Consider the following 25,054-nt stretch of genomic DNA (forward strand, 5'->3'; position numbering starts at 1 on the left):
CAACATCAGAAAAATTCAAGAAAATTCTGCAACGTTTACACAGTTACAAAACCGCGTGGTTAGAAACACTGCTCGGATGTTACGTCATCAAGCGTGCACAACATTTGGTTCACATAGTAGAAGGACATAGACGCAACAACTTTTGTGCATCGGAGAGACATTAATCTTGAAAAATACATGATTTTCCAGCCAAATAAATTAAACTATGGGGAAAAACACTTCCACGACCTTTGAATAGTCTACGGAAAGTCAGTTCGGTAAGTACTTTCTCCTGTAAATTTGAAGAAATAAGTTTCTCGGAGATTAAAACTTTACCTTTAGGGACTTTATTTTAATGCTAAGGGAACCAAACTTAAGCTGCCTAACCTAACCACGAAAGCACATATTGAACAAAACCTTAGGTAATCGCTAAAACTCAGCAGTATGTGGTAACAAACGTACATTGAAATCGAACCATGTAAAAATTGCATTTGTAGCATGATAAAATCACAATAAAACAAAAGGAACTTGGGCCCAATTAACAATTTCTACACATCACCCCCAGATGTTAACCTCGGATACTTCATCAGGACTACGTATTTTGTGAGTATAAGAAGTAGGATAGAAATTACAGAAGCGTCCGGTATTGTAAAATCTTACCAAAAGGAAAAGTACATACAATACTATAATAAATATTCAAAATTTTTAAGTCCATTGTATGCTCAGATAGAATAATCGACACTAGGATGTCACTGTGTAGTGTATGTCCTGTGGTAATTGGACCAGGGACATCTCATTTATGAGGCAACATCATTACTGCAGTGCCATAAGGTACTCCTGATATTAGTTTCTGTAAAGGTGTCTGTAGTAGGAACAATCCTACCTGGTTGTGGACCTACACTATAATTTTAAGTGTTGCAGCTAACATGGTGGTATGATAGTGTGTGTCACATGTATAACAATGTTCAACTGCCACTGCTTTTACCAATTCTGGAGTCCGTACTGTGCACGGTCTGCCTTGCCTCGGGCGATCTTTCACAGCCCCAGTCTCAATGAAGCGCTGGATTGTGTGGTACACGAATCTCTTATTAATTTTCAGCTTCTGCAGAAGTTTGAAAGTCTCCCCTGTAGATTTGCCTACCTTATGCAGAGCTATAACAGCCACACGATTCTCGTACTCGCACCGTTCCATCTTGAACACTTCAAATACACGACTTTTCACTTCTGCAGCTCAACCAGCAATGACTCACGTTTCACATCACAGCTCCGGCATGTGCATGCTTTTACGTTCGGAGGTATAGCCACCCTCAAAAGTTGTGACAGTACTTATGATTTGATTTGATTTTAGTTTATTTTACTTCGCGTTTTGTGCCTCTTGGCTAATTTGCGAAGATGGGGATGAGTGATGAAATGATGAAATTGATGAATGGACATTCACAAACAACCAAGCCCGACCGGGATTTGAACCCGGGACCCTTGGCGTCGCAGCGCGATGTGCTAACCACTCGGCCACAGGGTCGGGCGACAGTACTTATGGTAGGACTAGGTGTGTGTGTATATATATATATATATATATTGAAAACCATTGTACAAAGTCTAAAATCCACCAATACATTGAAAACCAAAGTGGCATATTCCCATAACACGGGGCATAAACATAACCATGTAATATCACACAGACTACAACTTATGAACAGATAGCTACCCAGGCAGTAGCAAAATTTTATCATAGACTACACAAAACTTGAAGGACATTGAACTAATTAAAGTCAGAATTGGAAATGTACAAAGCACTACATAGTGTCAATACTGTTAAACCTGAATTATACGTATGTCAAACTGAAGAGAAAATTATGTGTATTTAATTTAATGGAGCGATTTTACAATTCCGGACACTTCCCCAATTTCGTTCATATTTCGCATACTCAATAATTTAGGGCTCCTAATCATGAATCTGCAGTTAAAAGTTGGCATTCACATGTCGAATTTGCAAAAAAATGGGGGTCTGTGATTGCAACTGACAATGCACAATTACTCGTTAGTTACCGCAAGATTTTGCGTTTCCAATACTTAAAAAATGAAATATATATTCCTGATATTACTACGACCTCAAATTTTAACTATGTTTGCCTAACCTAACCTTACCATAAATGGTTTGTGGGGCTATGGGTGAATGGTTTGTGGGGCTACGCATGCATGGTTCATGGGGCTACCGGTGCATTGTTCTAGGGGTTTAAGGCTAATTGCGACCAGGCACCATCAAAAAATGTTGGTTTCGTAGCACTTGAGCGAAAAATTTTAACTACACAATTGTGATCAAGTGTCCTAAATAAATGAGTATGTGAAATATGAACGAATGCCCCATGTTATTAATATGTACCAAACTGAAAGTGACTAAAAATAGCTTTTTTCAAAGCAAAACTTACGAACGAAAGGACTTTACTTCTTACCTTCAAAGATGCCATCTTCCTCACACCACACAGATTACTGAACAAGTGAACACTCCCTACGTAAGGTGATTCACAACATCACGTCTTCATATCAACAAACATAGTTCCCATGCTTGTATACGGAGAACGATCGCGGTAATTGAAAAGCTTATTTTACAACTTCTACACGTCAATTAACAATTTCAACACAGCACCCCCACATGTTAACCTCAGATACTTCATCAGGACTATGCATTTCGTGAGTATAAGAAGTAGGATAGAAGTTACGGATGTATCCGGTATTGTAAAATTTTACCAATTTAATTTACCAATTTATGACAGGAATAACCTGTATTAGGTATATCTTGTTCCTGAAAATAGTATTTTAATAATGATAACTCTGATTTGTAAGTAATTTACTTACAAATCAGATAATAATACTCTGATTGTATCTGTTTTCAGGAACAAGATATACCTAATACAGGTTATTCCTGTCATAAAGTGGTAAATTAACGAATCTAAGAGTTTGATTCTTAAATTTTTTGTGGATTTGTCGACTTTCCACATAAATTTTACTTTCTTGTCAAGTGTGTAACTTTTCCTCTTTCTGTTTTCCATGGGCAACAAGTAGCAACTGAAAACGTACACTGAAGGAACCGCTGTTCTGTTTTTATTGTGGAACACAGCAAACGTCTGCTATCGGCATCCTTTTAACATGTTCACTTTCGTATTGCAGTTACATACAAAAAAAAAAAAGTCTCATCTTCTTAACATTTCATTGAATTGGTGTTTTAAGTACCCTTTATGCTAATCGGGACTGGACCTACAGTTTAAAAGGAGATCCGAACCACTACGTGCCTCCACTGGGTATCAAACCCGGGATCCCTCGATTACAAGGTGACGACACTACCACTGCGCCATCTACTGTTGCAAATCTTTTTCCTGTGATTTCATGCCTCTCCTTGCCCTCACTGTCCTCCGTACTTATGTTTCTCGCAACTCGAGACTGACCCCCACCATGACTGCCTATCCTGTTTTTTGTATTTTAAACTGGCCTTGTGTTTGTAATGACAAGAAATGTATACTTCTATGATATTGTTGTAGCTTGGTTATGTACAAATTAACTGTATTTTATGAAAATTAGAATGTACAACACCGAATTATGTATGAATGCATTACATACATATAAGGTTTAATTAACATGTTTATAAATTATATTTTGCTGGGACCTACAGTAATTTACATACAAAACAGATTTACGCAGAACTGAGTTACGTATAAAGCAGTTTCAAATGTAGATAACTATAATTATAAGATACTAGGTTTGCTCACAGTATGCTGTAATCATTATTCCATATCACTGTTAAATTTCTGAAGCATATAGCAACATCATACGTAACGGATTGTTTTTATATATGTGGTCAATTTCATACTATAATTTTGTAAACTAACATAGGTGTACAATTGATGTTCACAATATATACAAAATGGCGATATCAAATTATACATTCCCTTTTGTTCTATTTGTGTAATTGAAGGCAAAAATTGTAACATCTTCATATGTAACATATATATGTTACATATCCTTTGATCAAGGGTCTCGGGGGAAAAAAGATAAATTAAAATTGAAATGTATTGTTAGTGATAGTTTTTTTTTGTAAAATGTGTTCAGAAGCTCAAAATTCCTATAGGAACACAAACCATATAGACAAAAGGAGAGAATATATATTATGTATATAATGCATACTAAGTTATTCACAAGAAATACTTATTACCAATACATACTTTTGTAATTTATTACACATTTTGTTTCTGAAAATGAAAGAATCATATCTATATAATAACCAATTCAAATAATAGTTTTTATTCTCAACCATAAAAAAAAGCTGCCAGTATGGTGGAAAATTTTATCACCACCAGGTAGAAAGCCCGTTTTGCGTCACACACACATGTATTTCTTTCTCATAAAATGATAGTGACATTCTATTTCAGTTATTTAAAAAAAATCTTTTTAGGATATTCATGCTTGCCAAGGACCTCAGGAGGTGCTGCATGACCTCAACAGTGAGGTACGAAAGAAAATAGGAATTTTAAGAAAACAAATAGAAAATCTTGAGAAGATTGCCAAAGAGGAGGATAAGGAAAGTGATAAAGTACAATTAATGCAGGAGGTTGAAAGTTACCGACAGCAACTAACAAGGTACGTAAATTTATGTATGTGTGGGAGAGTAAATGTTTATTCAGTACAAGCGGAAGAAGAAGGAACCACGTTGTCAGCAGAAGCCACCAAACAGGTGGCGAAATTGATTGCAAAGAAAATTTGCGTGGAAAAAATGAAAAGTAAGCTTATCAGAGTAAATTACAATTTTGGATGTTCTGTAATAAAAAGAAAATCAAGTGTGCATACTGCCCTTTATTTTCGACACTGTGAGTTAAATGCTTGATATGGACACATGCCTGGTGATTCAACAGTCCAGAGCCAGACCCTGTGCCCGAGTGGTTAGCACATCGAGCTGCGACGCCAAGGGTCCCGGGTTTGAATCCTGCTTGGGCTTGGTTGTTTGTGAATGTGCATTCATCAATTTCATCCCTCATCCCCATCTTCGCAAATTAGCCAAGAGGCACAAAATGCAAAGTAAAATAAACTAAATCAATCAAGAGTCCCGAACATCGATATGGATACTGTCATTTTTGTAGCACAACTGAAGTCTAGTTTAGTTACATTATTTGTCTGTTCCAATTATTTTTCTGGAAATTTGGATATACGCATTCAAAGAAAATAGCAATTCTATTTTTTTTTTTAAAGTAAAGGAACATGCAATAATTTTACGAAGTTATGCAAATGGAAATTTGAAATATTTATTGCCATGTCATAATGTCAGTAATTTCAATTTGTAAGTTGGTCTTCTGAATAAAACAGATTTAAAACAAACTATTGACTTTTGCCTTAATATATTACATTCCCTCACAATAACACAAAATATAGATTCCAAATCCACCAAAGGCTGGTGCACTATGTATAGAGCCTAGTACAATAAATTGGACTCAAGAACTAATGCTAAATTTGATATAGAATAATTGTAGTTGGTGCATTGTTTTGCGTTAAATGAAAAATAAATTAACTTCGGGAGTTAGTGAAAAAAATGTGAAGATTTCAAAAATGTGTCCTCGTTGTTTTGATTTTTCTGCTGACAAAAGCTGAGCTAAACATTGATAACTGAAAATATGTAACTGTGAATTGCTCAATTTCACACAAAAATCTGCATTTAGGGGTGTAAGGGGTGCTCCTTCCATGTAGTGCACCCAATAGTCAACCTCACTTCCACATAGTACACCCTGGACTGCAGACTAACGAGGCTCTGGCGACTGGCCCCATGGCCAGTATAATTTTGTTTGTGTTTTGTCCTTATTTGTGCTGAGTGCTCCTTTACAGCCTCAGCTTTTAATGAAAGTCAGAATATTTTATGATTTTATTTATGCAACGTTAGAGTTGTTATGTGTAACGATAAGGGGCTGGACCCCGTATAATGTGAAGGGTGCAAAATAGCCTTAGTGCTGACGCACCCAAAATTTTAAATTCAAATTCAAATCTGCATTTACTTCTCATTTTCTTGCAGCACTTTAGCCAATTTCAGGAAGGCAAACATAGTGTGTCAGTTATCAATTGAGAAAAGTAACAAGGAAATGTTGTACGATGAAGGAAATGAGACTTCGGTGAAGCAGAGGTATGTAATACACACTTACAATGTAATATGCTGTTGGTACCTTATTAATTGTATGATCTCTGCGAACAGTGTCAAAGGGGTAGCTTCAGGGTGTGAAATCCTGGGGGGGATTTCCCCCACCAACAATCTTGGCTCAAAAATTTCCAGGGGGGAGAGTTTTTGTTACAACAAACAAAAGATAAGCAATTATTTTTAATTTCAAGTATACTCAGGGTTCCTACGCATCCTGGAAAACCTGGAATTTTACAATATTCCTTCCAGGCATGAAAATGTTATGAAATTTCACATTTTTCCAAGCTTTACCTGGAATTTTGGATATTTTTCCTGGAAATTCCTTTGCCCCATTTTATTTGTATGAATTACAATACGTTTTCATTTAAAACAGGCCAGTGCCACGACAGTGGTTTATTTACTTATGTCACGTTGCTGTGTACTGTAGTCATAGTTTTGTGATTGAAGTATAATGCCCTGTGCTTTTGTATTATTTTGTATCGCTCAGAGGTAGAAAATATGATGATAATAATAATGGTTAAAAAAAAGGGTTTGCTATCCTAAATATTCCAAGTTTTCCAAGGATATTATTCTTGTTTACTTGTAATACAAGATGGTAATTTTTTTATAAACTTATATATACACTTGTGTTTACTTTTTCTACCTTTGTATTTTTTCTGTATTATTGTAAAAATTAAATAACCTTTATTATGCTAAGAAATGAAAGGTGTGGAAAGGAGCAGGTGTAGGGGAGTTGGGAGCCTGTATTAAAAAAATTTAGAACTATTTTTTTTTAATAAAAGAAAATATGTAATGATGTGTATTTTACCATGCTTACTTTCTACACTTGTCCTGGAGCAATTGTAGAAAATCCTTGAAAAGTCCTGGAAATGTCCTGGAAGAAATTGCATGATTTTGTGTAGGAACCCTGATACTGTACTAAGAATAATATTGAAAACATACACAAATTAGTGTAGTTGTGAGTATTCAATGCTTTTTCTGTCAAGAGATCATTAACATATATACATCAATATGCACAATAAAACAAGTATGCGAGATAATAACAACTATGAAATCTAATTGATTTATATTAATATAAAGCAAAAACTAAATAAAAATTTACACATAAAAAAACACTTCAACTAATTCATAAGTTATTAACATCTTTAACCAGTTAGTAAAGGAAGTAGTTTGCTACATTATAATAAGAAAAACTCAATATGCTGACCAAGGCAGTAATTTATTTTATTATAAAACATAAACTAAACATAACATTTCAACCTTCTTTCAAGGTCTTCTTCAGACTCTGCACCAAGTACAAATGTAACAAGGTACAAAAACAGGACGATATATATACACAAACATTACTCCCCTCCAGACTATTAGAAAGTTGTTCTGGAACATTCTAGCAGGTGGCTTTCCCTTGTCAACTGTACTTTCACCTAAAAGGCTAAACATATTTTCTTCCATCTAGAATGTGGTTGGACTCTCTATCTCTCGCTCTTTTTCCTTCATTCTTCTTCCTTCTTCTCTCCTCTTTCTCTCTTGTCCTTTCCACTCTTTCTAACACCTTCTTCCATTCTTTGTTTAACTTCAGTGCTGCATTCCAGTTTTTGTCTTCTTCACCTTTCATCTCTCGTATGTTTAAATATCGCATTTCTCTCTCTCGAAAGTCGTACATCATCCTTATGTTGTTTGAACCTGTCTTTCGGCCTCTTTTTCGTTTCTCCTATGTACACACTCTGACATTCTTTACATTTCACTTCATAGATAATCCCTCCCTCTTCTCTGTTTTCCTTTTTCTTGTTTGCATTCTTTGCTATTCTTAAGATGCTTCTCCCTCCCTTGCTGTAAGTTTTAATGCCCGCTTTCAAAAGCACTTTGCATATCTTTTCTGTGGTCTTCCCCATACTCCTTATTCCAAACCTCCTCTCTTTTTCTTTCTCTTCCTCTTTTTCTATCTCTTCTAATTCTCTCCTGCCACTTTTCTTCCTTTTTCTGTTTATGTCCAGTCTATCCTCCTTCTCATAGCCATTCTTTTCCAGCTGTTTCCATAGGCTATTTATTTTGCCTTCTTTTTCACATTCTTTTGTGCATAATTTCTTGATTCTGTCCTCCATGTTCTTTATAAAATTTATTTTTGTCACCTCACTTACATAACTTCTTTTGTGGCAGAATACCCCTGCTGCACACTTCTTCTGATGCCAAGTGGTTTCAATTTCTTGTCCTCTCTTCGTTTTCATCAATATATCTAGCTAGCTTAACTTGTCGTCTTCTTCTATCTCGAGTTCCAATAATATCCCTCTTTCGTCATCTTGTATTTCTTTGCCAAAAATTTCGAGCTGTTCACTTCCATATGCCGAAACAATCGTCCACATATCTGCAAAACAGAATTATTTTGTCACCTCCTTTCTCTATCACTTTCTTTTCCCATTCATTCATAACCAGTTCAGCCAATGCTGGGTTTAGGCTATATATCGTCCTGTTTTTGTACCTTGTTACATTTGTACTTGGTGCAGAGTCTGAAGAAGACCTTGCTAGAAGGTTGAAACATTACGTTTAGTTTATGTTTTATAATAAAATAAATTACTGCCTTGGTCAGCATATTGAGGTTTTCATATCACGGAAACAAGGCTTAATGGTGTTATACATTATAATATCTGATATACATGAAATTAACTAATTTTTTTGTGTAATTAATAATAGTAATAAATTTTTAATTTAGTAATTTATTTTTGCTTTTAAGAAAATTATAAATATGTATATCGTATAATTTATATGTATGTTTGGGGGGAGTGGGTTGTAGATTAAGATCTTTCTCCCCCCCTACAGTCTTAAATGATTTTGCACCCTGTGTAGCTTTCTTCTAATTTTGATTTCTTGATCAACTACCAATTTTATAGTTCATTTTGCGAAGTTTTTCTATCAAGAAATATAGCAAAATCTGTTGAATAGTGCTGAGCTAACAATTATGTTATTAAAATTTACATGCTGGGTTGGTGGTTGAGTAAGTTATGTGGTCTACCATTAATCTTATTACTGAAGTTCCCAGGATTGAGCCCTAATGCTCAGTATGGGTGCTATTTGCGAGTGTCCCTTCATCAATTTCATCTAATTGTAAGGTGATGTAACATAACAAATAGTCGACCTCCATCGTGAAGTGGTTAGCACTTCGCACTACGATGCCAGTGGTCCCAGGTTCGAATCCCAGCCTGGACATGGGTGTTCTTTGTGAGTGTCCCTTCATAACTTTCAACATATCATCATTCATCCTTATCTTCGCGATTAGCCAAAGTGGCAGAAAGGTGAAGTAAAATAAACTAAATTTGATTTGACCAATGATGACCAAAATGTCACTTACCATGTTTTACCTCCGAGCCCTTCAAATAACATACTTAGCAACATATTTTCTATGATTTTTTGAAAAACAGCAAACAAAAAACAAAGAAAAATCTCCTTGGAAAAATTTGGTATTTTCAGGCTCATCTGGAAAGGGAGCTTTTTAACATATTTCTAAATACTTTTTCCATAATTTTTTAACAAGGATTGTTGTTAAACATTGTTGGGTAAAAATTAAAAACTGTTATAAACTATTCTTTGTACAAATTGATAAATGTATTATATCATTACAAATAGTTATCATTTTCTGAGAAATTGTACAAATTGCTTATATTTGCATGTGAAAAAAAATAGTAAAGCTCTCTTGTGTATTCAGAGTAGCGACAGACGTGGAAAACCGGGAAAAGTCATGGAATTTGAGGTGTCAAAAAAAGTCAGGGAAATGTCAGGAAATTTTGTCTTGATTGACTTTTTAATTTTTTTTTATTATTATTATTAAAAAAAGATATCGTTATTGAACTCTGCACTGGAACAGGAAGTCTTGTTGCTAAGTTTCAGCCTCAACCTTTAGGCCCTTTTTATGCACAACACAACCATGGCGCCAGAAACCAGTGATGGCAGGAGGAGAGAGAGAGAAATTTCCGGAGGGGCAGAAAAATGTGTTAAGCCTCTAAATATTACATGGAAAATGCATTGAATTATCATTTTTTCTTGTCCGTATGGGAGTAGTAAGGGGACAGAAAAGTCAACAGATGGATGGAATGGGAGCAGGTGGCGCCGTCCGATAGTTGTCGGACGTCGTAGTAAGGCATTTTGTTGGACAAACTGAAGGAACATGGAAACAAATAGGCTCCACTGATACATACGGTTTTTGTCGAATATCGCCACTTGACAAAGTATCTCACTACAACATGCGACAGAAATTGCATGCATGGCACTCGTATGGAATTATTTTTTGTTGGATGTCTTTGGTCTGCAACATCCAACAAAAATCATATGCATAAACAAGAAGAGCTTTAGACTGCAAATATGCTGCTGGAATTTTATTACTCTTCTGGCTTACTTCACCAATATTTAATGTAGCAGTGCTTACGAAGGTTTTCTTTCATCATCCTGACGTATTACTGGTTTCACACAAGTTAACATACGTTTACAATGACATTGCACTATTCTTAGATATCAAGAAGAATCCAGCAAAACGGGATATATATATATATATACGTATATATTGAATACTATCACAAAAAAGTGAAACATAAATCTGCATTGGTGAACGTTTTAAAAATTGGCAAGTGCAAATTTACTGCAGCACTAGTATTGCAATGAAATTAATGCCACTCCCTGCCCTGTCTGTTTAAACTCGTAAGAGATGGTCATTGATCTCTCACTGAGTGAAGTTAATGTCCAATATTTTGAAATAAAATACTAATAATAAATACGTAAATATTTTAATATCATATTTACTCGAATCATTCAATCATAAAAGCAAATCACTTTCTTCAAGAATTAACTATTCTCTGCCAGCCCTGCTAAATTTTCACTTTCCATCTACTGATTTATACGAGGGGTGGCCAGAAAGTAATTTCCAATTAGTAGGGACATTGATTTTTCGCAAACGTGAAAACCGTGGAAAATGGTAATTGCTGTGAAGTTGTGTTTATGAACGTGCAGTGATGTCTGGACACATTTTTCGCCTGTCCGAAATATCGAAATAATGCGAATTTGGCATAATATGCGAATTGTTGGCGTTTTTAGCAATTTTTTAAAAAAATGTCCTAAAAGAACAAAAATTCCATGAAATCCAAGATTCTTGTCTTTTCTAGGACATGTTTGTGTACATAGAACATGCAAGTTTTTCAACATTTTATTCAAGAATAAACTATAATGCTTGTTATACATGGAATAATTCCGACAGTCACATTAAATCATGTATTTCCAACGATTTTCTCAACTTCTATCAAAACCATTTGCATCACAGAGCAAAGTGGCAGGGTTCTAACCGGAGATCGAGTGCGTATCTACCGTCACACGGGAGCCACATCTTCAGTATTTGTCATGTGAGATGTGTTTTGAATTACCAAGCTAAGTGCGCAACATCGGCATTTGTCGAGCGAGAAATAATGGAGCTCAGTCGTTAGGGCATCTGACTACCATGCAATAGATCCGGGGTTGATCCCCTGCAGGGCAGAACCGGGATCTTTTCCACCTATTCAAACTGCTCCGGTGCCCACCCAGCGTCATATCAAGCAGGTACCTGGAGGAACTTCGAGGGATAAAGGTAGCCAGGAGCATGGAGACGATCACATCACCCCCACCTTCAGCCATGATCAAGAAAGTTTGGGGCCCTAACTCCACACCCCTATACACCTTCATGCCAAAGTGCAGGGGAGCACTTTACTTTTACATTCTCAAAAATCTGTTCCAACATATCAAACTGTCACGATAATACATAGACCATGTGACCTACAATTTAAAATAATAGTTTAAAAGCACAATGGAGTATTAAGTTTCGGTATATTTCGCAGAAAAATGTTCTAAAACAAAAATGCGAATTTTGAGAAATGTAACACTAACAAGTCAAAAAAAAGATAATGCCAATTTTTGGTGCCATAATATATCTGTATCTGTTACGTGAGATTGATTGATTTAAATTTTTTGGGTGCGTCACCACTTAATGGTCATTATGCACCCTTCAGTATATACGGGGAAAATTCCATTATCTAAAACCCTTACCTTAAAATTAAAACGGGGTATGGAAAATAACTTTCCCAAAATAACTTTCAAGATATCAAACTCTCAAGAAGAGGCATAGGCCATGTGACTTACAATTTGAAACAGTAGTTTAAAAACACCATGAAGGTATAATTTCAGATATTTGCCAGAAAATGCACTAAAATGAACATGTGAATTTTGGGGAAAATAACACCGAATATTAAAAAATAAAAAAAATACTCCATTTTTTAAAAAAATAACAAGATATCAAGGTCCCTACCAAATAGGCATAAATAAAACAAGAATATCAGTTGTAATTTATTGCATTAGTAACAGTGAGTCCGAACCTAATTTTCGGCATAATCACCACCGTTGTTCTGGCATTTGTCGTAGCATGGCACTAAATTTTATATGCCCATGGCAAAGACTGGAACTATCTCTACTGCAGTGTAGCTGTCAAATCCTGTCCTGCAAGAAACCTCTTCAGTTAAACAAAGAGATGAAAGATGGTACATGTAAGGCCAGGGCTGTACAGGGAGTGGTCCAAGATCTCTCACCTGAAGTGATGCAAAGGGCCGGCGTGTACTCAGCTGAATGGGGTTGTGCACATTTGATTGGCCTTCCGTGAATTGTCTGCACCATCATCTGACCATACTATCACTCACGACGTCCAGTCTGCACATCTGACATGATTGCTGGTGGCTCTGTGCCAAATTCTGAGCATGCAAAAATCTGATTACTACATGTAGGCTACAACGTAGTCGGTGGGAGACTGTATGAGAGCTGCAATCTTGAACCTAGAACTGTCCTAAAACGGATACATTGCAACTGTACCAGATTACAGCTACATGTCACTTCTTCCTGCCTGCATGTGTGTGTGTTGCTCTCCGACCACTAGTGCTGCGTATAGGTGCCATTGGAGCTTTCTTCAGGACGCCCCTCGTATATGAACTTTCAGAAGCTGTTATTAACAGTGTGTTCCTGTTTTAATGTGTGATTAGCTAAATCAGGTACCTATACAATGCAGTTCTATAAATTCCTTGCGCTATATTTTTAATAGCTACATACCCTTTTCGTCAGCAGTAATGGTATAACTGCATGTTGTCAGTTTCACAGTACTTCACTTGGATATACTGTACTGAAGCAGAAATCCCATTGATAATGTAAGGAAATATGACACTTTCTTTTGTACAATTCAATTGTTTCACTTATATGCAAGAGTTATGTTGTGTGCTTTACAGAGAAGAGAGAAGTAGCTTTATGCATCGAAAAATGAGTTCGAACTAATGCTTCTTGCAAGCAGAGGATTCCAAACCTCAGTGGAAATATCAACATATAATACCGAGAATGTACCGTGCGTCCATTTCGATCTGCAGCCGAGAGATCGAGAGAAACGTGGCGGGCGGCACTGACGGAGGTGCCGACATTTGCGGCCTGTAATGCCCGCTTATTTTTATGGACGTATGCAGACATTTATATAAATATTGCAAAACAAGCACTAACCTGTGTTATAAGAGTACGGTATTAATTTTAGTAGCTTAGTGGCTGAATGTGCCGATGATTTTGACACGCCCAGCTCTTGTGAAACATGGCGTAGAGGTTTGTTTGGAGAACGTTCTAAAGCTGCACCAATATCATCGAGTTTTGCTTCAGTTAGAATCCGTCGTTTTTGCTTAGGCGTTTTAAAATTTAACGATCCAGTTTCTCGTAATTTATGGACAAGATGTCTAACCGTATCTCTGTGTGGAGGTGAAACGCCTGGGAATTTCTGTACAAATTGCCTACACACTTCTCGACACGAGTCTGTTTTCACGTACGTGTCATACATAAAAAATCTTTGTTCTAACGTGAACCTTGCGGCTGGCATTCCAATCGTCTCACTGACACAACACACATACACACTGCAATAACACAAACAAGTAACGGCAAGTAACCAAGAATAACACTCTTACGCACAGTACGAAATTAACACGCTCTTGGTTTACATCTGCCTGCCACTATATTCACAGCTCTGTAGTCGCGAAGGAACAAAAAACTTGAGCTAGGAGATTTCGGATTGCAAGGAAGCTCACGAACACCATTAGCTTTTAACGGTTCGTCTGCAGCGTAATCTTGATACAGTGTTGCACATTCGAAACCTCCAAACGATCCCCATCGACACAAAACTCTTTCAAGGATATAAACTTAAGCAGGACGTTACTGGTCAAAACTATGATTAAAATATTTTACAGAGTATTATCTGTGGCTCTTAATATAATTTCTAAAGCGTATTTATTTGTGTATATAAGGGTGGAACTTGGAAGAATTACAGAAGACCTTTTGCGTGTTATAACACAGGTTAGTGCTCGTTTTGCAAGATGTCCACAAAAATAAGCGGGCATTACAGGCCTCAAATGTCGGCATCTCCGTCAGCGCCGCCCGCCACGTTTCTCCCGATCTCTCGGCTGCAGATCGAAATGAACGCACTGTATAAGGAGACTGATAAATTACAAATTGTATTTCTTAATCATTCACTCTTCACTCTTATCTCATTTAGTCGTAACTTTAAATATAATCAAGTATTTCATTTTAAACTTACTGCCTATGATAAAACTCCGTAATTGTTTCCTAGCTTGTGAATTGTAATAATTTTCCAAATTCACTATTTCGCTGTTTGAATTGTCAGGAAAAAATGTAAATTTTGTCCTGGAAAACCTGGAAAAGTCAGGGAATTTCATTTCTGCTTGGTACAGGGTGACTAGTCACCAGGAATTCTGTGTGAATTATTGGCTCTGGGAATTCTTCTATTAATCCACTTCCCATTGAAATTATGTACATTTATGAATGTACACATTTCTCACAGTTTAGCTTTTATTTTTATCAATGAAAGAAAAGAAAGCTCTGTGGAAAATAAAACTGAATTCTATGAATCTGTTTACTTTGTTAGTGTCCTCTGCAGAACAATCTTCTGATAGATGGAAGACGACTGCAAGATATGATACCTTGAAATTGATTAGTTAAATTTGAGTTTGAAATTCTCATACAATTAATAATTTTTCATAGGTTTGTATATCCTATAACATTTGTGACTTGTGTTTGTAGATGTATTTCTGTTCTGAATATGTGAAATGGCAAATGTAAACTTTACACTTTATTCTTTTAAAATATATATGTACCATTTAATTGAACTGAATTAGAATTTTTGGATTCACTGGCATCACACAGACCATTTATAATGTTAATATATTTGTGCATGTATGTGTGTGGGTTGTGAGGTTGAAATAGAGAAAACATCTTGTACACTTGAAAAAACTTTGAATTATACTTGAATTTTATTGTCGTCCTAGAGTGGCCACCCTGTGATAGGATCTCTCTCTCTCTCTCTCACACACACACACACACACACACACACACTCACTCACTCACTCACTCACACTCACTCACTCACTCACACTCACTCACTCACTCACACTCACTCACTCACACTCACTCACTCACTCACTCACTTACTTGATTTTGGTCGTAGTGGAAACGATGTATTAGCACCACACACTGGTCACATTTACTCCTCAGAGTCGTTCACTGGTACCCACATATAATAGGCTGGGTGATGCTCAGAGCTACTTTCACAGGGATATTTTCAGATAAATTTCCATATGAGATCATACACCCTGGGAATCAAGTCTGGGTCTCCTACATGATAATCAAACATGAAGAAACATCTAGTCTGATCTCCCACCTGAAAACAAAGAAAATTGATCCTTCATAAAAAATATACAGTAAAACCTCGTTAATCCAGACTAATGGGGGGGTTAAGTTGACAGGTTTAACTGAAATAACGTAAAAGAACAGTAGAAAGTGCATTAAAACTCCATTTATAGCAACAAAACACTTTTATTATGGTGTATTTAAAGGGCACAGGCCTAAATACACTATACACTAAAGTACAAAGTCTGCGGGAAACAGAATTTCATCAGTGGTTGACTGCCTTTTCTTTGGGAAGTTCTCTTGTTGGCTTCTAGCTACATTTAAAACCTTGCATTCTGCTTCTTTTTTCTTTCTTTTTTTTTTTTTTGGCCTGTCCAGATTAAGCAAAGTCTGGATTAACGAGGTTTTACTGTATTTAACATTTACTGCAAAGCATTTTAATATAAATATTTTGAAAAAATATATATACTGAACATCCATGTACTCATGATTTCTCACGTGCATTTTTTGTTTGTTTATAGGCATCGCAAGGATAAAGAGGGCATAGTGAAAATGTCATCAGGTGTTACGGACCATCTACTCTCTATCAGTCGACATCTAGCAGAGACAACGCAACGTAGTGCCGAAACTTTAGATACCTTAGGTTTGGAGGTTTACCTATTTATGTTCCCTGTATAAGGGGTGGAAAATGCTCAGTAAAATTAACTTTTTCCATCTTAGTTCGTAATTTGTAATTTCTTCGTTTTGTTACTCCATTGCAACTCCCTTGTTAGATGATTTATTTCAATTCGACTAAAGTCGTTTTTTTTTTTACCATATTTCCTGCTAGCGATAAATGCATTTCTTGAATATTGACTTCCTTCATTTGCAGATAAGTTGTAATTTTACTGCATGATTACCTTGTTTGGCTATGGGGATGGTGGAAGCCAGATAACAATTTTTAGAAATTAAATCCCACTTTTACTTTTAGGACAACAATTTATTGAAATATAAATAAATAGGTCAGTAATTTTGACCACTTGACTAGTTTCCACCCCTGCTCATATCTTTATTACTTATTCGAGATGTGTCGAAGTCTTTTATTGATGTAAGGATATCTGTTGAAACTGGTATAAGCGTCAGTAAAATCTGATATGTAAACCAATGGCTAAATTTCTTTTGCCTGTGAAAGTTTTTTAATATGCATCATAATTTTGTAAGATTTAATGAAAATTAGATTAACATGAAGTAAATTTGTACAGTAAAAGAAATAAAATACATAACCTCAACTAACCATAAGTTGGATAATATTGCTGGACATATTAAAAACTAGGGATGGACCGATATGAAATTTTGGCCGATACCGATAAAGTACAGATATAAAATTTGTCGAAACCAATAACCGATATTCTACTGATCTCATATAAAATGCCAAACAGGCCTTGAAGAACATCCTTAATAAATGTATGTTTCGCCTTCTTTCCTTCTTTCTCTCTTTAAAGGCGCTGCAGTGCAGAAGAATGTGCATATTTAGACATTTACTTTTTGAAAAAGTGGGGCATGAAGATTAATCATAAAAATATAATAAAATGGCAGAATTTTGTACGAAATCATAAGATATTTATAGATATATCGGATTGGTAAAATAACACCAACCTGCATTTTTGATAAAAATAAAATCGGATGATTTCAAATCAATGCTGATCACAGTAATGACATCCATTTTTTCCCATAACGTCAGGATTTTTCACAATTTCAGAATCAAAATTATCATATTTGCCATTCCATTACGCCTATTACAAAATGCATCAAAATAAATTTAAGCAAGCAAAATTTCAGTTGTTTACAAACCAATAGGTGATTCTGGAAGTATTTTGAATGCTAATCATGCACATGATATCCATTTTCCCCCATCACGTCAGGATTTTTCACCATTTCACAATCAAAATTATCACATGTGCCATTGCATTATGCCTATTACAGAACACAATAAAATGATTTTAAACAGGAAATTTTGGATGTTTACAAACCAATAGGTAATTCTGGAAGTATTATGAATGCTAATCATGCACATAATATCTATTTTCCCCCATCATGTCAGGATTTTTTAAAATTTCACAATCAAATTCATCATATTTGCCATTCCGTTACGCCTATTACGGAAAACAATAAAATAAATTTAATCAAAGAAAATTTCGGATGTTTACAAACCAATAGGTGATTCTGGAAGTATTTTTAATGCTGATGACGGATATGACATAAATTTCTTACCATCACGTCAGGACTTTTCCCTAGATCAGGATTTTTTTCCATTTCATAAAATTCAATCAACCCACTACATTATAACATTGAGTTTTGGACATTTTGTGAAGGATATTTTCATGAGGGATTTCGAAAATGGAACTTATGTAATCAAAGTTTACAATTTTCATGTCAACGTGTCTTGTGAAAATACAAGGTGGATTAAATGCTTACTACTTTGTGCATTTATAGTTCAAAATTGGAGGATTTGCATTCTAGAAAACCAATATTTTATCATCATTTAAACAGAGCCATCTATTCAGGAAATCATGAAACTACACATTTTATTGTGAAATAAAGGCACTTAATATGTTGCAATTTTCTGAAAAAAATAGACATGATGGGTAAAAATGGATTTCATTTTTGGAATCTGATACTGAAATTATTCAGGGACAACAGTCATCTGTGAGTCATCCAAACCCATGCAGGCCTGTGTAATCAGTAATTTTACTGATACACTGATATACCTATATTGGCCGATACCGATAGATTACCAATTAATCTGTCCCATCCCTATTAAAAACTGATACAAATGTACATTGTGAAGTGAAGCTCATCTATAAAGTATGTGTCCTACTTTCACATTTATTTCATCAACTTACTTTTAATTGAACTGTCAGGATGCAAGGTTGTGAAATCAGAACTCAGCAATTGCTTAACTGTTGAGTTTTTTGTCATTATAAATATATCAAAAAATATTGAGATGAGGCAGTTATATCAGGAATAAATTGTGCACTGAACTATAGAATTTCCTAAGTGTTATGAATTTGTGTTTTTATTATGCCCAAGTATGATTTCATTTGGCAAGTAATTTTATATGCACAATGTAGTCCTGTAAGGTGATTTTGAGGAGCTGTTTTATTTGTAATGTTTTATTCATTTCTCATAATATGGCTTCTGCAATAGGTCTAGAACATCACCTTCTGCTAGTAGACTGAAAACTTTGAAGTGGTCTGTTCGTAATATAAATTATTGTTCATTTGGTATTTAAGAGAAGAATTTAGCAATAGGCATGCATGTGTAATTTTAAAGAACTATTTTTTTCTTTGTGTTGCCACTTATATTGTGATGATTTTTCAAAAGAAAATACATTCAAATTTAATTAATTTCACAACTTCTTGACAATTTTGTAAAATACAAATGAAGTTTGTTTGAATATGGCATGCATTTAGAATTTTTGAAATGACCATATTTCATAATAACAGACCTGATCCCAATCAGTAGTGTCAGAACAGTAAGGTATGTCAAAAACCACCATTTTCAACTAGTTTTCGCTTCCAAAAAGTTGCCTTTGACAGTCCTGGTAATGAAATCATTCATCCTAATCCTTTACCCTAGCATAACGTTTTGAAATTTTACTAAAATTGCACTAAATTGAGGAAATTTTGCCCTTGTCTTTGGTGGCACCTTTGGGTTATAGCAAGTCGATTCAAGCATACTTAGACAAGTTTTCATCTTATTTCGGTTCTGTTTTACAAGGCTACCAAAAAAATGGGGAATTGGATAGAGGTGGCAAAGAAATTTCAGTCCTGGTGAGACTGTGGAGCCCAGATGGTAGCACTGTGCTCAAAAGACAAGAAAAGATATGTTCTTTTGAATTTGATTTGAATTGTTGTTTTAAGTCCACTTTATGGACAGGTAGGCCAATCCGGACTGGACCTACAGATTAAAGTGGGATCCAAACTGCTGTGCAATGTGCCTCCACCGGGTTTCGAACCTGGATCCCATTGATTACAAGGGAACAGTGTTACCACTACACCATGGAGGCACAAGAGATGCTCCCTTGAGACAAAGTGTTAGGATAACTGTAGTTAAAAGCACTGGACAATGGATAATATTTTTGGTAAATTAAAAAGCAAAATTTGGGAACAAAAACAGTCAATTTTGGGTTGAAAAGCAGTAAATAAAATAAAACTTCAGTGTTATAGTGGTGAAAAATCGGATCACAAGTGGTATATAAAATGACATTTTTGTTTTAAAATTGTGAATATAATCCTAAATTTGATTTAAAAATTGCACTTATTACGTACATATCCCTTGTAATAGCACATTTATGTAGTTATCAGAGTATTAAGTTTATTGCCTCTCAAATATTTGCAGCAGAATTAATCAATTTTCTATGAATTGCATAACTCGCAGGATAATTCAAACTTCAGACGTCTGTAAATAAACTAAATTTTGTGTTTTAAGAATCTATTTCACATTTTGCAGTTCATTCATTTCCCATCATTTCGTGATAAAACAGGGTAGAAAAACACATCACACCTTAGAAGCAAGAAAAATGAACATTACAGCATGTTATTTCACATTTTGTTTTGTCATCAAAAACGAAATATGCATGCCTCTAAATAATGTCCAATTAACACTGCATGCTAATGTCTGTAAGTCTTGCAATATTGATTCCTCTATAATATTCAGTATCCTTCAATTTCTGTTTACAGGAAACTCCTCATCCACTTTAACAGATACTCAGGACGAGTTTAAAACCATGGGAATTGTGATTGGGCAGTCAAGAAAGTTGATAACTAAATATGGGCGCAGGGAAGTGACTGATAAAGTACTTGTGATATTTGCTTTGGCTTTCTTTTTCGCTTGTGTAGCTTATATAGTGAAGAAGAGATTATTTTAAGAAAAGCCTGATACTTGATGCTGGAATATTTATTGGTGAGAAGTTTCTTTGTGAATAAGACACACGCAGAAGTCCTTGTTGAATGCCTTAATGTTTAGAAAATTATTTTATGGAAATGAAACTTGTTAGATTTTGAAGTTTATTTTCATAGAAATTGTCTTTTTTGAAACCTGTAACAATTTTAATTTTGTAACCAAGATATGTGTATGGATGAGTGAGCATCCTTATAATGTTCAGTGTGCCCACCTGAATTTCAAAGTATTTATAGATTTAAATAAAACATTAAATACATAGAGAAATTGCACACACAAGGAATTTAAAGTGATAGTGTTTAGGGATTCATTCTATTATCAACCCATGACAAGTGCCAAGCTTGGCACAAGACAATTTTTAGGCATGAAACAAGAATGACTGAAGCCTGCAAGCAAGGTTTCTTAAACTTTTCCAGTTAATGATGTGAAATCTGAGCATGAACTGCCCTTGCCACTTTTAGCGGTTATCTTATATCCACTGGCTATTTCAGTGGTTTATGTCAATGGGGTTATTCACTGCAAACATTTTACAATGAAGAGAATTTTCATGTTACTGGACTTTAGGCACAGTAAGATATTAATATGCACACAAAACGTGTTTTAAGTATCTGCGTACCTGTTTATTTTGCTTGATTAATGATATATTAAAAATATTTTTAAGTTAAGTCTTGGAAGCTTTCCTGGTGATGAATGATGAAAAGATTCTGAAGCTGAAGCTGCTCTTGACTGAGAAACCACACAAAATACACACGATGCTGCTCGTCTATTCTTTCAGGTACAATATCAAAATGTTTGTTAAATATTGTCAGGGCGTAATCAAAAACTAAAATGTAGAAAAGAATATATGTATTTCTGAAATATGTTCCTTGTAATAGTTTTAACTGACTGCAACTTCAACATGCAAATTTTGTTGATGTCATATTTACAAAGGTGTGTTATAAATTATTGAATGAGATTAAAAAAATTCCCTCCATTTCTGGACTGAGCCTTAAGGTTAAATGTAAAGACGGTGATAGGTAAAGCTACCCCTTGTACATTGCAACATGCCAGTAAGGAATATTGGACAGGGTTGAAGATGTTGTGATCAGCAGCATGCTCTAGCTACCTTCACCCCTCAAGGTTTTCCATAACTACCTTTTTTTTAGAGGCTGGGTGAACCCCAGAGCCACTCCATGCATGGATATTATCTGAAAAATTCCCACCTGAAATAACCTACCCTGGGATTCTATTATAAACATACATGATTGTATTTTCTGTTGCCTGCTTGGTGTTTTGACTCCTATACACACATTGTATCTAAAGATATCTGTTTGGTGGTTACGCGGAGATAGGTAATTAACTCTGATGAACTTACTTTTCATTTTTCCGCGTAAATTTCTTTCGCGATTGATTTCGCCACCTGTCTGGTGGCTTCGTCAGGCATGTACACAGGTGGCAAAATTGATCGCGAAAGAAATTTACGCGGAAAAATGAAAAGTAAGTTTATCCGAGTTAATTTCCTATACACACACAAAACACACATTTTTTTTTTCATTTTTCTGTTTCCTAAGACAACTTGCATCCATGGTATTTGAGCAAAAGAATCTTCCAGTGTAAATGTCAAATAAAAATTAATTATCTGGTACATATGGCTTCTGCTTGTAAACTAAGAAAGAGGATGCAACCGAGTACCAAGGATTTTACATTCACAGATTTTACATTATCATCATTATCAATTATCATGGTCCCAATAAAGCCATATGTTGCAAAACTTTCCTGGATTTTCCCATATTGTAAGTCTATTCATCTTGATTTACCTTATATGTAAAATCAAGGTTGGTAGGTAGTAATTATTGGCCAATAATAAGATAACAGTTCATTGGTAACATTAGATGTGATATTTTATATCATCTTTTTATCATAATTCATGCAAGCGTAAAAGTAAAGTTCATGTAAATTTTAGGATCACTCACTGATACAAGTAGCCTAACCTAATTGAAGTCAACTGAATTAAAATCTGAAGTCATGGAATTTAGTATTTGAAATAGCTTATGGTGTTCAGAGACGCATTGTAATGCACTGAAAAGTTGTACGAAAATTGAAGTTCATCCTGGATATTGGGCGTTCTTGCCAATGCTCTATCACTAGGCTTCTCCTCAACAGACACAAAGGGCCTCCCCGATGGTGCAGTGGCAGTGTCTCGTCACCTTGCAATCAAGAGGTCCCGGGTTCGATACCCGGTGGAGGCACAAGTGGTTCGGATCCCACTTTAAACTGTAGGTCCAGTCCCGATTAGCCTTACTGTGCATAAAGTGGACTTAAAACACCAAATCAACTCAACTCAACTCAACAGACACAAAGTACACAAATATTAAGGTGTGGAAATTATGATTGATTGAGTTAAAATTTTTGGGAAGGACCATTTTGCACCCTTTGAAGGATATGAGGAAATATTCCCTTATCTGAAACCTTACCTTAAAGTTAAAAAGGGGATGTAAAGAGCTCTCTTGAGAAAGATTAAAAGTGCAAGATGTAAAAGAACCTGCACATTACATGCACAAAACATTAAAAAATGTAAGGATAGTTTAAAAACATCCTCGGATACAGTGGGGAAAGGTCCTCTTCTCAAAAACCTAAAATATTTGCTAAAACACTGTCATCGTCTCCCAACATGGAAGAAGAATCGTTGGGAAGGCTAAAACGCTGTCTGAATATATTAAAATACTTAAAACAATGTTACAGGTACGGCAAACCTGAGGGTTCATTCTTTGCAGAAAATGATGTGTGAGAATACTGTGTCCGATTCTCAGCCAAGTTAAGACGACTTCTCGGCAGGAGGGATGGGACTAGGAACGCCGTGCACCAATGGAGGGCTTGTATGCATAGTGCAAAGCTTGTTCCCTGTTACCTCATCCCACACTGTCTGCCATGTGTGAAGAAGGAAGCAAAGAAAAACATTCTCCAGGTCCCTAGCTGGCAGACGGTGGATGGGGGAAGGCCAGAAGCTGAGCACTGGCATGGATTGATATAGACTCAGGTTCAGTTCGTGATTGAGCTACAATTATCATGCAATTGTTCAGTAATAATTCATTCATCTCTATAATTAATGTATGACTGATGGACCGTACCTTACAATAACAAGCTACATACTAGAAATTAGGGATGGGCCGATATAAAATTTACTGATACCGATAACCGATATTCTACCGATCCGATATAAAATTAGAAATGGTCCTTGAAGAACCTGAAAGGTTCATTGACCTCCTTAATAAATGTATCTTTCAAGGTGACTGCAGTGAAAGAGAAGTTGCATATTTAGACATTTACTTTTTTAGACAGTAGGGCATGGAGATTATCCATAAAAATTACAACAAAATGGCAGAATTTTGCACTAAATTATCAGATATTTATTGATATATCAGATCGGTAAAATAATCGGTAATTTTACCGATACACCGATATGCCTATATCGGCCGAAACCGATAGAGTACCGATTAATCGGTCCCATCCCTACTAGAAATATATTCTACAAAACTGAAGAACATAATTTAAGCTGTTATATTCATAAAAGTGACAGAATGGTGCTCTCAGTTTACAGAAATATTGACTAAAATTTTAGGCAGTTCTACCAGTAAACCAAAACCTTGTACCGATTAATCAGTTCTATTCTTAACAAATTTCTAAATAAATAAATATTTCTGAGAAAAATACACCTTATAATAACATAACTACCAATATATGTTGGTTTTATGTTAAATCTGTGTGCTACTTGGTTTAAGAAAAATGGAACCATGTGATACGACAGTCTTTCAAGGTTTGTCATTGACTTGCACACAAATAATGTGCTAATCATATTTTTTTTCCTGTTTTCTGGACTGACAACTGGTATTTCTGGTCCAAGTAATTCCAAATTTTTCTCACGATTGGGGCTCAGTGTTAAATTTTAGGGTTGAACCTGGGACCATACCAAAGGTTACAATTTGGCTTTATAAAAAATATTTCCTATCTAACTAACTAGCATGTTTGTTTGTAAACTTAGACTGGCATGTGCTTAGTCTCCTTTACATGATGCTTCCAAATTGTTTAATTTGTACAGTCGCAGACTTTTGGGTTACAACAAAATCACGGACTTCAAGTGGGATTATTACAACCCATAAATATCTGCTACTGTGCACATCCACAGAAAACTAGCTAACAAATTCATTTAGCAAAATAAATATGTATAATATATGTATGTATAGGATATAACGAACCCTCATCACAAACTAGAGA

At 35.4% G+C, this 25,054-nt stretch overlaps 1 protein-coding gene across 1 annotated transcript in view; it reads left to right on the forward strand.

Moving 5' to 3' along the window:
• Positions 1-24,839, forward strand: part of Sec20 (vesicle transport protein Sec20) — a 29,011-nt gene extending 4,172 nt beyond the window's left edge. Inside the window, exons 2-5 of the mRNA XM_083140803.1 lie at positions 4,424-4,608; positions 6,026-6,133; positions 16,384-16,505; positions 20,584-24,839. Of these exons, the coding sequence (XP_082996929.1) occupies positions 4,424-4,608; positions 6,026-6,133; positions 16,384-16,505; positions 20,584-20,771 (603 nt within the window). The 3' untranslated portion in view covers positions 20,772-24,839. The remainder of the gene's footprint in view (positions 1-4,423; positions 4,609-6,025; positions 6,134-16,383; positions 16,506-20,583) is intronic.
• Positions 24,840-25,054: the final 215 nt, after the last annotated feature.

This window comes from Lepisma saccharinum, chromosome 19 (assembly GCF_977018435.1).
Source record: "Lepisma saccharinum chromosome 19, izLepSacc3.1, whole genome shotgun sequence".
NCBI classification, from domain to species: domain Eukaryota; kingdom Metazoa; phylum Arthropoda; class Insecta; order Zygentoma; family Lepismatidae; genus Lepisma; species Lepisma saccharinum.